Consider the following 14,173-nt stretch of genomic DNA (forward strand, 5'->3'; position numbering starts at 1 on the left):
CAGGCCCCTTCAAGCCCGATCCAGGCATGGCCTTCAGGATGCTGGGAGCATGGACTGTCCACTCTGACGTGTAGCCTGAGCAGGTGACCTAGCACCTGGGTGCACGCTAAACTGAGTCACTCCAGTGCCTGGGGGACATCGGAGGCTCAGGCGGGGCCCTGGCGTGGTGAGTGGGTGAGTTCTCAGCAGCATCAGCCCAGAGGGACCCCCAGGGATGGCAGAGACTCACCTGAGCAGACGACACCCGCGACCTCCCCGTGGTTGCAGTTGTGTGAGTTCCAGCCCCTGTGCGGGCAGCTCCACAGGTAGGACTCGTTTCCTGAGCAGCCCACGTCGTCCAGCAGGATCGGCCCTGAGCCCGCCCCGAACCAGGCACCTCCTAGGGCAGACCTGGCCAGGCCACAGCCCAGTTGCCTGCACACCACATTGGCGTCGCTGGTGTCCCATCCGTTGCCACACACAGTGGACCAGGAGCCCCGGTAGCGGACCTCCACGCGGCCCTGACATGGGTCACTGCCGTTCACCAGCCTCAGGGCCAAAGCCAAATCGGTCCCGAACCCTAAGGGACGGCACAAGGACACCTCCTCCATTTCTGTGCTGAGCGACAGGCCCAAGGCCTGCTCCAGATTCAAGGCCTTCCTCAGGGCCACGCCCAGGGCAGGCGTCAGCTTGCCAAACCCCCAGGGGTTCATCTCCATCACAGGGAAAGGATCAGGCACATCCTGTCCTGCCAGGGCTAAGGATGCTCCAAGACAGGGAGGCCCAGGATTGCCCATGGAGGTGAGCAGGACTGCCCCCTGCAACCACCAGGGCAACCCAGGGTGGAGCTCCCTGGCTCCAGGACAGGCCAAGGCCATGATTTTTGTCCCCTTATTTCTTCTCCATGGTCCTGCCTGACTTGAGGAAAAGCCCTCAGAGGTGATGGGACTCTGCCAGACAGGAGAGGACAGAAACTGAGCCAGCACGTGGGTCTCAGCAGGTCCTAGGAGGCTTCCAGGGCTGACCCTGAGCAACCGGGAAGGGTCTTGGCCTAGCCTCCACCAGGAGCACACTGGAAACAAATCATCAGCCAACCATATCAGACAAGACCTCGTCAGAGACCCTCCCCTGCCCTCTTTCCCCCCAGGCACAAGGATGAGGATGGCCCATGTGGAGCCTTTTCCTGTCATGTTCCATCCCAGGCGTGATTCAGGGGCAGAGAGGGGCCCCGGGAGGGTGAAGGGTTCTTTACCTGCAGTTGTTGTAGGAGAGGCAGCTGTGGATGGAGTTGTGGAAGGAGCTGGCCATGCGTCTGGAAGACACAACAAAGAGAAGTCTGCGGTGAGGCCTCAGAAAAGGAGTCCCACCCAAAAGGTGGGCCAGTCCCCATGACTTTCCCATGTGTCTCCTGCATGTGCTCCCTGCCTGTACACAGCCTTCTGCTCCACTGGGTCGTCAGTCGAAGACCTAGTAGAGACCACAGCATCCCTCCACGTCTCTGACCGCCATGTTCCTCCCCATCAGAAGACCTTTCCCATCTCTCCTTCATGAGTCAGGCACACACTGGTGTGCTTGAGGCTTTGGCCTGACTCTGAAGCTTGGATAGAAAGAGTCAGGGCCTGATGATTGAACCGGGAGGCAATCACATGTCCTGGTACCCAGAGGACCCTCATCACATGTTCATTGCCATCCCCGGGCACTGTCTCTGCCACCTTGGGATGCAGATGTGACCATGCTGGCCCTCAGGCTGTGGCAGGTGTGAGAGGAGGAGAGAAGCCAGAAGCCTGCTGTCCCGTCATCAGAAAGCCAGTGGGCACAGTGCCCACTCTCCCACAAAGCCCTCCTCAGCCTGGAGTCACGGGGCCACCTTCATGGAAGTGCCACCTTCTCTGACCATCGGCCTCTCTCCCCCAGGATGGCCACCAAGAATCTGATGGGAACTCAGAAGGAGGATGGACAGATGGAGTCTTTGGAATCCCCCTCCTCTAGTTAAAGAGACAGAGGGCAAACGTCTGGTCCACATGGGGTTCAAGGAGCCATGGGTCAGCTGGAAAAGGCCGACCGGCAGCAGTTGGTAGGAGAGAGTGACTCACCTGGCCAGGATGTGGAGGGCTGAGCAGCTGTGGGAAGATAGGGACAGTCAGACACCAAGCTCCCAGGTGCCCAGCCCAAACCCAGGTTGATGACCTTCAGCTTCTACACACTGAGCTGACGCCATGCACATGGCCTTGGGGTAGACACACTAGTGCTGCCCCACACCTAGCATTTTTTCCAAAGCCATGCACTCTGTCCTCTGCCATCACCTGCCTCCCTGAGCCTGAGGACTTTATGTGCAGTGTAAAGAAGCCAGGGTCATGCTGGGACAGGCCACCGGGGCCCTGGTGTTGACCCCAGAGGTCTCAGCAGGTCCAAAGAGGCCAGTAGGGCTCACCCTGAACAACGGAGAAGGGTGCTGGCTGAGCCTCTCCAGAAACCACTGTAAACAAGTCATCAAGCAACCATGTCAGACAAGGACCTGGTCAGAGACCCTCCTCTGCTCCCCTGCCCCCAGGTAAAAGGATGAGGATGACCTATGTGGAGCCTCTTCCTGTCACATTCCAAACCGGGCGTGATTCAGAGGCAAAGAGGGGTCCTGGGAGAGGGGAGGGTCATGTACCTTCTGTTGTTACAGGAGAGGCAGTTGTGGATGGAGTTGTGGGAGGAGGTGTCCATGCGCCTGGAAGGGACAAAAAAAAAAGAAAGGCCATGGTGAGGGCTTGGGAAAGGAATCCTTCCCAAAAGGGGGGCCAGTTCCCGTGACTTTCCCATGTACCTCCTACATGTGCTCCCTGCCTGTCCACAGCCTCTCGCTCCGCTGGATCATCGGGCCCGAAGGCCTGGGAGAGACCAGCCGCATCCCTCCAAGTCTCTGACCTCATGTTCCTCCCCATCAGAAGACCTTTCCCATCTCTTCCCCATGAGTAAGGCACACACTGGTGGCTTGAGGATTTAGCCTGACTCTGAAGCTGGGATAGAAAGAGTCAGGGCCTGGTGATTGAACCTGGAGGCAATCACATGTCCTGCTACCCAGAGGACCCTCATCACGTGTTCACAGCCATTCCTATGCAGTGCCTCTGCCACCTTGGGATGCAGATGTGACCATGCTGGCTCTCAGGGTGGCAGGTGTGAGAGGAGGAGAGAAGCCAGAAGCCTGCTGTCCCATCATCAGAAATCCAGTGGGCATCAGTGCCCACTCTCCCACAAAGCCCTCCTCAGCCTGGAGTCACGGGGCCACCTTCATGGAAGGGGAGGCACTTCTCTGACCATCGGCCGCTCTCCCCCAGGACGGCCACCAAGTATCTGATGAGAACTGAGAAGGAGGATGGACAGACAGAGTCTTTGGAATCCCCCCTCTAGTTAAGGAGACAGAGGGCAAAAGTGTGGTCCCGATGGGGTTCAAGGAGCCATGGGTCAGCTGGAAAGGACGGACCGGCAGCGGTGGGCAGGAGAGAGGGACATCCCAGGAGAGGTGGCCGGGACTCACCTGGCCAGGATGTGGAGGGCTGAGCAGCTGTTGGAAGAAAAGACAATCAGACACCAAGCTCCCAGGTGTCCAGCCCAGATCCCAGGTTGATGACCCTCAGAGTCTACACACGGAGCTGACGTTGTACACATGGCCTCTGGGTGAACACAAAAGTGCTGCCCCAAAACTCTCAGTCCTTCCAAAGCCACACCCTCTATTCCCTGCCATTGGCTGCCTCCCAGGAGCTCAAGGATTTCCTGTCCAGTGTATGGAAGCCAGGGTAATGCTGGGACAGGCCACAGGGGCCCTGGTGTTGACCCCAGAGAAAGAACAGGGAATGACCCCACCAAATGGGTCAACGGATGTGCACACCAATCATTCAGCCTTGACCCATTCAGATATTGAGAGGTTACACCCATTTCTAGAGTTTTCCATGTAGTTATAATGCCCCATCCCCAAGGCCCTCACAGGCTCCTTCCACTCATTGGCCACCTGCCATCTCCCACATGCCTTGCTCCATCCCACTCTCTCTGTCCTTCACAAAGGACCTCTGTGCTCTCAGGTTGTTCCCGTGAGTCACTATCTTGGAGCCCCAAGGTGCCACCATCTTCACAGAGGGGAGGTGCTTACCAACCCCCACACCCAGGGACGGGCTGTCCTGAAGGAAGCCCCAAACCCCCTCCAGGTGGGAGTGAGCTGGCTCTGGGGGCACGTGGGGGCTCCTCTCTGTGCTTAGGAAGCTGCCTGCTGAGCATGAACCCGGAGCTTAAGCCCCTTTGATCCCATTACAGGCACGGCCTTCAGGGTGCTGGGCACATGGACCAACCACACTGACATGTAGCCTGAACAGGTACTAGTGCCTGGGTTCCCGCTACTCTGATTCACTCTAGTGCCTGGGGGACAGTAGGAGGCTCAGGCGGAAACCTCGCGTGGGGAGAAGTTTTGTTCTCAGAAGTATCATCCCAGAAAGGATGGTAGAGACGCACCTGAGCAGATGACGCTGGCCTCCTCCCCGTGGTTGCAGTGGTGGAAGTTCCAGCCCCGGTGTGGGCAGCTCCACAGGTAGGACTCGCGTCCTGAGCAGCCCACGTTGTCCATGACAATTGAACCTGAGCCCTGCCCAAACGGGGCACCTCCTGGCACTGTCCTGGCCAGGCCACAGCCCAGCTGCCTGCACACCACGTTGGCGTCATTGGTGTCCCACCCATCGTCACACACGGTGCCCCAGGAACCTCGGTAGAGGACCTCCACGCGGCCCTGACACGGGTCACTGCCATCCACCAGCCTCAGGGCCAAACCCGATTCGGTCCCAAACCCTAGAGGATGGCACAAGGACACCTTCTTCATGTCAGTGCTGAGCGACAGGCCCGAGGCAGTTTCCAGACTTAGGGCCTCCCTCATAGCCACAACTCAGGGCTGGTGGTCAGCTTTGGACACAGCCAGGGGGTCATCTCTGTCATAGGGAAAGGAGCGGCCCATCCTGTCCTGCCATGTCTAAGGATGCCCCAAAGCAGGGAGCCCCTGGATTGCCAATGCAGGTGAGCAGTACTGTCCCCCTGCATCCTCCAGGGCCATCTAGTGGTGGAGTTCCATGGCTCCAGGACAGGCCAAATCCATGGCCTCCTTGGCCACTGATTTCTCCTCCATGGTCCTGCCTCACATGAGGCAACAACCTCGGAGGCGATGGGACCTCTGCCAGACAGGAGAGGACAGAGCCTCACACCCACTGAGGTTGAGCCAACACTGGGGTCAAAGCATGTCCCAGGAGGCCTCCAGGGCTGACACTGAGCAACGGGGGAGGATCTCCGCTCAGCATCCTCCCAGAAGCCACTGGAGACACGTCATTAACCAACCATGTAAGACAAGGACCTGGTCAGAGACCCTCTTCTGCCCTCCACCCTCCCCATAGGAGAAGGATGAGGATGGCCCAGGTGGAGCCACTTTCTGTCACGTTCCATTCCAGGCGTGATTCACAGACAGATAGGGGCCCTGAGAGGGGGAAGGGTTCTGTACCTTCTGTTGTTGCAGGAGAGGCAGTTGTGGATGGAATTGTGGGATGAGGTGTTGGTACGCCTAGAAGGGAAAACAAAGAGAAGGCCATGGTGAGACCTCAAGAGAGGAGTCCTTCCCAAAAGGGTGGGCCAGTCCCCGTGACTTTCCCATGTGCCTCCTGCACGTGCTCCCTGCCTGTCCACAGCTTCCCGCTCTGCTGGTTCATCGGGGTTAAAGGCCTGGGTAGACCTCCACATCCCTCCATGTCTCTGACCGCCATGTTCCTCCCCATCAGAAGACCTTTCCCATCTCTCCTTCATGAGCCAGGCACACACTGGTGGGCTTGAGGTGTTGGCCTGACTCTGAAGCTGGGATAGAAAGAGTCAGGGCCTGGTGATTGAACCGGGAGGCAATCACATGTCCTGGTACCCAGAGGACCATCATCACGTGTTCACTTCCATCCCCCGTACTGACTCTGCCACGTTGAGATGCACATGTGACCACGCTGGCCCTCGGGGTGTGGCAGGTGTGAGAGGAGGAGAGAAGCCAGAAGCCTGATGTCCCGTCATCAGAAAGCCAGTGGACATCAGTGCCCACTCTCCCACAAAGCCCTTCTCAGCCTGGAGTCACGGGGCCACCTTCATGGAAGGGGAGGCACTTCCCTGACCATTGGCTGCTCTCCCCCAGGGATGGCCGCCAAGTATCTGATGGGAACTCAGGAGGAGGATGGGCAGATGGAGTCTTTGGAATCCCTGCTCTAGTTAAGGAGACAGAGGGCAAAAGTGTGGTTTGATGGGGTTCAAGGAGCCATGGGTCAGCTACACAGGGCCGACCGACAGAGGTGGATAGGAGAGAGGGACATCCCAGGAGAGGTTGCCTCCACTCAACTGGCCAGGATGTGGAGGGCTGAGCAGATGAGGGATGAAAAGGAGAGGCAGAAACCATGCTTCCAGGTGCCCAGCCCAGATCCCAGGTTGATGACCCTCATCTTCTACACACGGAGCTGACGCATTGCACATGGCTTCGAGGTGGACACAACAGTGCCACCAGGATTCTACCAGTCCTTCTAAAGCAACACTCTCTCTCCGCTGCCATCGCCTGCCTCCCTGAGCCCGAGGACTTGAGTCCAGTGTATGGAAGCCAGGGTCATGCTTGGACAGGCGACCAGGGCTCCGGTGTTGAACCCAAAGGATGAGCAGTGAATGACCCCACCAAATGGTTCAACCGATGTGCACACCAATCATTCAGGCTTGACCCTTTCTGATATTGAGAGGTTACACCCATTTCTAGAGTTTTCCATGTGGTCACAATGCCCCATCCCCAAGGCCCTCACAGGTTCCTTCCATTCATAGGCCACCTGCCATCTCCTTTCTTCCCTGCTGCCTCCCACTCTCTCTGTCCTTCACAGAGGACCTCTGTGCTCTCAGGATGTCCCTTCAGTGTCACCATCTTGGAGCCCCCAGGTGCCACCGTCCTCACAGAGGAGAGGTGCTTACCAACCCCCATACCCAGGGACGGGCTGCCCTGAAGGAAGCCCCAGACCCCCTCGGGGGACAGTGAGCTGGCTCCGGGGGCATAAGGGGCCTCTTCTCGGTGCTCGGAAAGCTGCCTGCTGAGCATGAAAATGATATTCAGGCCCCTTCGAGCCTGTTCCAGGCATAACCTTTAGGGTGCTGGACGCATGGACCGACCATACTGACGTGTAGCCTGAACAAGTAACCTAGCACCTGGGTGCCCACTGCCCTGAGTCACTCCAGTCCCTGGGGGACATTGGAGGCTCAGGTGGGGCCCTGGTGTGGGGAGTGGGTGTGTTCTCAGCAGCAGCAGCAGCCCAGAAGGACCCCCAGGGATGGCAGAGACGCACCTGAGCAGATGACGCCTGCGTCCTCGCCGTGGTTGCAGTTGTGGGTGTTCCATCCCCGGTGCGGGCAGCTCCACAGGTAGGACTCGTGCCCCGAGCAGCCCACGTCATCCAGCAGGATTGGCCCTGAGCCCGCCCCGAAGCGGGCACTTCCTGGGGCCGACCTGGCCCAGCCACAGCCCAGCTGCCTGCACACCACGTTGGCGTCGTTGGTGTCCCAGTTGTCGTCACACACGGTGCCCCAGGAGCCTCGGTAGAGGATCTCCACGCGGCCCTGACACCGGTCACCGCCGTTCACCAGCCTCAGGGCCAAACCCGATTCGGTCCCGAACCCTAGAGGACGGCACAAGGACACACCCACCATGTCTTTGCTGATCTCAGGCCCAAGGCAGGCTCCAGACTTAGGGCCTCCCTCAGGGTCACATCCCAGGGCAGGCGTCAGCTTTGAACATGCCCAGGGGTTCATCTCCATCAGGAAGGGAGCGGGCCCATTCTGTCCTGCCAGGTCTAAGGATGCCCCACGGCAGGGAGCCCCAGGATTGCCCATGGAGGTGAGCAGGACTGCCCCCAACAGCCACCTTGGCCATCCAGGGTGGAGCTCCATGTATCTGGGGACAGGCCAAGGCCATGGTCTCTTTAGCTACTGATTTCCCTCCATGATCCTGCCTGACTTTAGGCAAAGTCCTCAGGGGCGATGGGACCTCTGCCAGACAGGAGAGGACAGAGCCTCACAGCCCTGAGGCTGAGCCAGCACTGGGGTCTCAGCAGATCCCAGGACTCTCCAGGGCTGACCCTGAGCCATGGGGGAGGGTCTCAGCTGAGCTTCCACCCAGAAGCCACTTGAGACAGGTCATCAGCAAAACATGTCAGACACGACCTGGTCAGAGACCCTCCTCTGCCCCCTCCCCCCAGGGACAAAGATGAGGATGGCCCAGGTGGAGCCTCTTCCTGTCACGTTCCATCCTGGGTGTCATTCAGAGGCAGAGAGGGCCCCTGGGAGGGGGAAGGAATCGTGTACCTGCTGTTGTTGTAGGAAAGGCAGTTGTGGGTGGAGTTGAGGGACGAGGTGTCGGTACGCCTGGAAGGGACATCAAAGATAAAGGCCATGGTGAGACCTCAGGAAAGGAGTCCTTCCCAAAACGGGGGGACCAGTCCCCGTGACTTTCCCATGTGCCTCCTGCTAGTGCCCCCTGCCTGTCCACAGCCTCCTGCTCTGCTGGATTATCGGGGTTAAAGGCCTGGGATAGACCTCCACATCTCTCCACATCCCTGACCACCATGTCCCTCCCATCAGGAGACCTTTCCCATTTCTCCCGCATGCGTCAGGCATGCATTGGTGGGCTTGAGGCCTTGGCCTGACTCTGAAGTTGGGATCAAAAGAGTCAGGGCCTGGTGATTGAACCAGGAGGCAATCACATGTCCTGGTACCCAGAGGACCCTCATCACGTGTTCAAGGCCATCCCCAGGCACTGTCTCTGCCACCTTGATATGCACATTTGACCACGCTGGCCCTCAGGGTGTGGCAGGTATGAGAATAGAAGAGAAGCCAGAAACCTGCTATCCCATCATCAGAAAGCCAATGAGCATCAGTGCCCACTCTCCCACAATGCCCTCCTCTGCCTGGAGTCACGGGGCCACCTTCATGGAAGGGGAGGCACTTCCCTGACCATTGGCTGCTCTCCCCCAGGGATGGCCGCCAAGTATCTGATGGGAACTCAAGAGGATGGACAGACTGAGTCTTTGGAATCCCCCCTCTAGTTAACAGACAGAGGGCAAAAGTGTGGTCCCGATGGGGTTCAAGGAGCCATGGGTCAGCTACACAGGGCTGACTGGCAGAGGTGGGCAGGGAGAGGGACATCCCAAGGACTCAACTGGGACTCAACTGAACAGGATGTGGGGGCTGAGCAGCTGAGGGAAGAAAAGTAGAGGCAGACACCAAGCTCCCAGGTGCCCGGCCCAGATCCCAGGTTGATGACCCTCAGCTTCTACACTAGGAGCTGACCCCGTGCACATGGCCTCAGGGTAGACACAACAGTGCCACCAGGATCCTACCAGTCCTTCTAAAGCAATGCCCTCTGTCCCCTGCCATCGCCTGCCTCCCTGAGCCCGAGGGCTTCAGTCCAGTGTATGGAAGCCAGAGTCATGCTGGGACAGGCCACCATGGCTCTAGTGTTGACCCAAGTCAACAAGCAGAGAATGACCCCACCAAATAGGTCAATGGATGTGCACACCAATCATTCAGCCTTGACCCATTCTGATATTGAGAGGTTACACCCATTTCTAGAGTTTTCCATGTGGTCAGATGCCCCATCCCAAGGCCCTCAGAGCCTCCTTCCACTCATTGGCCACCTGCCATCTCCCACCTCCCCTATTCCCGGCCCCTCTCTCTGTCCTTCATACAGGACCTCTGTGCCCACAGGTTGGTCCTCTGCGTCACCATCTTGGAGCCCCCAGGTGACACCCTCCTCACAGAGGGGAGGTGCTTACCACCCCAACACCTACGGACAAGCTGCCCTGAAGGAAGCCCCAACCCTCCCCAGGGGAGAATGAGCTGGCTCCGGCGGCACAAAGGGGCTCTTCTCAGTTCTCAGGCAGCTGCCTGCTGAGCATAAACCGGAGCTCAGGCCCCTTCGAGCTAGTTCCAAGCACGGCCTTCAGGGTGCTGGGTGCATGGCGCATGAACCAAACAGGCTGACATGTAGCTTGAGCAGGTACCCTAGCTCCTGGGTACCCGCTGCCCTGAGTCACTCCAGTGCCTGGAGGACATTGGAGGCTCAGGTGGGGCCCTGGCATGGGGAGTGGGTGTGTTCTCAGCAGCCTCAGCCCAGAAGGGCCCCCAGGGATGGCAGAGACGCACCTGAGCAGATGACGCCTGCGTCCTCGCCGTGGTTGCAGTTGTGGATGTTCCATCCCCGGTGCGGGCAGCTCCACAGGTAGGACTCGTGCCCTGAGCAGCCCACGTCGTCCAGCAGGATCGGCCCTGAGCCCGCCCCGAACCGGGCACTTCCTGGGGCCGACCTGGCCCAGCCACAGCCCAGCTGCCTGCACACCACGTTGGCGTCGTTGGTGTCCCAGTTGTCGTCACACACGGTTCCCCAGGAGCCTCGGTAGAGGATCTCCACACGGCCCTGACACCGGTCACCACCGTTCACCAGCCTCAGGGCCAAACCTGAATCGGTCCAGAACCCTAGAAGATGGCACAAGGACACATCTTCCATGTCTATGCTGAGCTCCAAGCCCAAGGAAGGGTCCAGACTCAGGACCTCCCTCATGGCCATTCCCTAGGGTAGGCAGTCTACTTTAAACACACCCAAGGATTCATTTCAATCACAGTGAAAGGAGGGGGGACATCATGTCCTGCCAGGTCTAAGGATGCCCCAAAGAAAGGAGCCCCAGGATTGCCCATGGAGGTGAGCAGGACTCCCCCCGCAGCCACCAGGGCCACCAAGGACATAGCTCCATGAATCTGGGGACAGGCCAAGGCCATGGCCTCTTTAGCTACTGATTTCCCTCCATGGTCCTGCCTGACTTGAGGCAAAGCCCTCGGAGGCGATAGGACCTCCACCAGACAGGAGAGGAGAGAGCCTTACAGCACCTGAGGCTGAGCCAGCACTGGGGTCTCAGCAGGTCCCAGGAGGCCTCCAGGGCTTATGGGGGAGGGTCTCAGCTGAGCCTCTTCCCAGAAGCCCACTGGAGACACGTCATCAGCCAACCATGTGGGACAAGAAACTGGTCAGAGACCCACCTCTGCCCCCCTCCCCCCAGGGACAAGGATGAGGATGGCCCAGGTGGAGCCTCTACCTGTCACGTTCCATCCAGGGCGTGATTCAGAGCAGAAAGAGGCCCTGGGAGGGGGAAGGGTGCTGTACCTGCTGTTGTTGTAGGAAAAGCAGTTGTGGGTGGAGTTGTGGGATGAGGTGTCCATGGGCCTGGAAGGGACAACAAAGAGAAGGCCGTGGTGAGGCCAGGGAACAGAGTCCTTCTCCAAAGGTGGGCCAGTTCTTGTGACTTTCTCATGTGCCTCCTGCATTGCTCCCTGCCTGTCCACAGCCTCTCGCTGCGCTGGGTCAACGGGCCTGAAAGTTTGGGGGAGACCAGCTGCATCGCTCCACGTCTCTGACCGCCATGTTCCTCCCCATCAGAAGACCTTTCCCATCTCTCCCACAAGAGCCAGGCATGCACTGGTGGGCTTGAGGCTCTCGCCTGAATATGAAGCTGGGATAGAAAGAGTCAGGGCCTAGTGATTGAACCGGGAGGCAATCACATGTCCTGGTACCCAGAGGATCCTCGTCACGTGTTCATGGCCATCCTCAGGCACTGTCTCTGCCACCCTGGGATGTAGATGTGACCATGCTGGCCCTCAGGTGTGGCAGGTGTGAGAGGAGGAGAGAAGCCAGAAGCCTGCTGTCCCGTCATCAGAAAGCCAATGGACATCAGTGCCACAATGCCCTCCTCAGCCTGGAGTCACGGGGCCACCTTCATGGAAGTGCCAATTTCTCAGACCATTGGCTGCTCTCCCCCGGGACGGCCACCAAGTATCTGATTGGAACTCAGGAGGAGGATGGACAGATGGAGTCTTTGGAATCCCCCCTCTAGTTAAGGAGACAGAGGGCAAAAGTATGGTCCCGATGGGGTTCAAAGAGCCATGGTTCAGCTGGAGAGGGCCGACCTGCAGATGTTGGCAGGGAGAAGGACATCCCAAGAGAGGTGGCCGGGACTCACCTGGCCAGGATGTGGAAGACTGAGTAGCTGTTGGAAGAAAATGATAGACACTAAGCTCCCCGGTGCACGGCTCATATCCCAGGTTGATGACCCTAATCTTCAACACACAGAGCTGACGCCGTGCACATGACCTCAGGGTGGACACAAAAGTGCTGCCCCGAACCTCGCAATCCTTCCATAGCCATGCCCTCTGTCCCCGGCCATCGCCTGCCTCCCTGAGCCCGAAGACCTCCTATCCAATGTAAGGAAGCAAGTGTCATAACTTGGACAGGCTACTGGAACACGAGTGTTACCCCTGAGAATGAGCAGAGAATGACCCCACCAAATGAATCAACGGATATGCACACCAATCATTCAGCCTTGACCCATTCTGATATTGAGAGTTTTCCATGCGGTCACAATTCCGCTTCCCCAAGGTCCTTACAGGTTCCTTCCATTCATTGGCCAGCTGCCATCTCCCACCTCCCCTGCTGCCTCCCCCTCTCTCTGTCCTTCACAAAGGACCTCTGTGCCCACAGGTTGTCTCCGCTATGTCACTATCTTCGAGCCCCCAGGTGACACCGTCCTCACAGAGGGAAGGTGCTTACCAAGCCCTAAAACCAGGGATGGGCTGCCCTGAAGGAAGCCCCAGACCCCCTCCAGGGGAGAGTGAGCTGGCTTCTGGGGCACAAGGAGTCCTCCTCCAGGTCTGTGCTGAGCTCCAGGCCCGAGGCTGGTTCCAGACTAAGGGCCTCCACATGGCCATGCCCACGGGTAGGCGTTCAACTTTGGACAAACCCAAGGATTCATCTCCATCACTGGGAAAGGAGCGGGGACATCCCGTCCTGCCAGGTCTAAGGATGCCCCAGAGTAGGGACCCCCAAGATTGCCCATGGAGGTGAGCAGGACTGCCCCATGCATCCCTCGGAACCACCCAGGGCAGAGTTTCATGGCTCTGGTACAGGTCAAGGCCATGGCCTCCTTAGACACTTATTTCTTTTCCACGGTCCTGCCTGACTTGAGGCAAAGCCCTAGGAGGCGATTGACCTCGGCCAGACAAGAGAGGACAGAGCCTCACAGCTCCTGAGGCTGAGCCAGCACTGGGGTCTCAGCAGGTCCCAGCAGGCCTCCATGGCTGTCCCTGAGACATGGGGGAGGTTCTCGGCCTAGCCTCCTCCCAGAAGCCCACTGGAGACAAGTCATCAGCCAACCATGTTGGACAAGGACCTGGTCAGAGACCCTCCTCTGCCCCCTCCCCCCAGGAACAAGGATGAGGATGGCCCTTGTGGAGCCTCTTCCTGACACGTTCCATAACAGGCGTCATTCAGAGGCAGAGAGGGCCCCTGGGAGGGGGAAGGAATCGTGTACCTGCTGTTGTTGTAGGAAAGGCAGTTGTGGGTGGAATTGTGGGACGAGGTGTTGGTGCGCCTGGAAGGGAAAACAAAGAGAAGGCCATGGTGAGACCTCAGGAAAGGAGTCCTTCCCAAAAGGGGGTCCAGTCACCGTGACTTTCCCCTGTGCCTCCTGCATTGCTCCCTGCCTGTCCACAGCTTCCCGCTCTGCTGGATTATCGGGGTTGATAATTATCAGAGAGGACCCTCATCATGTGTTCACTGCCATCCTCAGGCACTGTCTCTGCCCACATGGGATGCAGATGTGACCATGCTGGGCCTCAGGGTGTGGCAGGTGTGAGAGGAGGACAGAAGCCAGAAGCCTGCTGTCCCGTCATTAGAAAGCCAATGGGCACTCTCCCACAATGCCCTCCTCAGCCTGGAGTCATGGGACCACCTCATTGGAAGTGCCACCTTCTCTGACTATAGGCCGATCTCCCCTGGGATGGTCACCAAGTATCTGATGGGAACTCAGAAGGAGGATGGGCAAACAGAATCTTTGGAATCCCCCCCTCTAGTTAAGGAGACAGAGGGCAAAGGTGTGGTCTAGATGGGGTTCAAGGAGCCATGGGTCAGCTGGAAAGGGCCAATCAGCAGAGTTGGGCAGGGACAGGGACTTCCCAGGAGAGATGGCTGGGACTCAACTAGCCAGGATGTGGAGGACTGAGTAGCTGAGGGAAGAAAAGGACATTCAGACACCAAGCTCCCAGGTGCCCGGCCCAGATCCAGGTTGATGACCCTCAGCTT

At 58.5% G+C, this 14,173-nt stretch overlaps 1 protein-coding gene across 1 annotated transcript in view; it reads right to left on the minus strand.

The window, feature by feature from the left end:
• DMBT1 (deleted in malignant brain tumors 1) overlaps positions 1-14,173 on the minus strand; it is a 63,063-nt gene that overhangs the window by 36,479 nt on the left and 12,411 nt on the right. The window contains 7 exon segments of the mRNA XM_054728811.1: positions 230-559; positions 1,232-1,291; positions 2,073-2,099; positions 4,468-4,797; positions 7,338-7,700; positions 10,192-10,512; positions 13,392-13,463. Coding sequence (XP_054584786.1) covers positions 230-559; positions 1,232-1,291; positions 2,073-2,099; positions 4,468-4,797; positions 7,338-7,700; positions 10,192-10,512; positions 13,392-13,463 — 1,503 coding nt within the window.

Source organism: Eptesicus fuscus, chromosome 17 (assembly GCF_027574615.1).
Source record: "Eptesicus fuscus isolate TK198812 chromosome 17, DD_ASM_mEF_20220401, whole genome shotgun sequence".
NCBI classification, from domain to species: domain Eukaryota; kingdom Metazoa; phylum Chordata; class Mammalia; order Chiroptera; family Vespertilionidae; genus Eptesicus; species Eptesicus fuscus.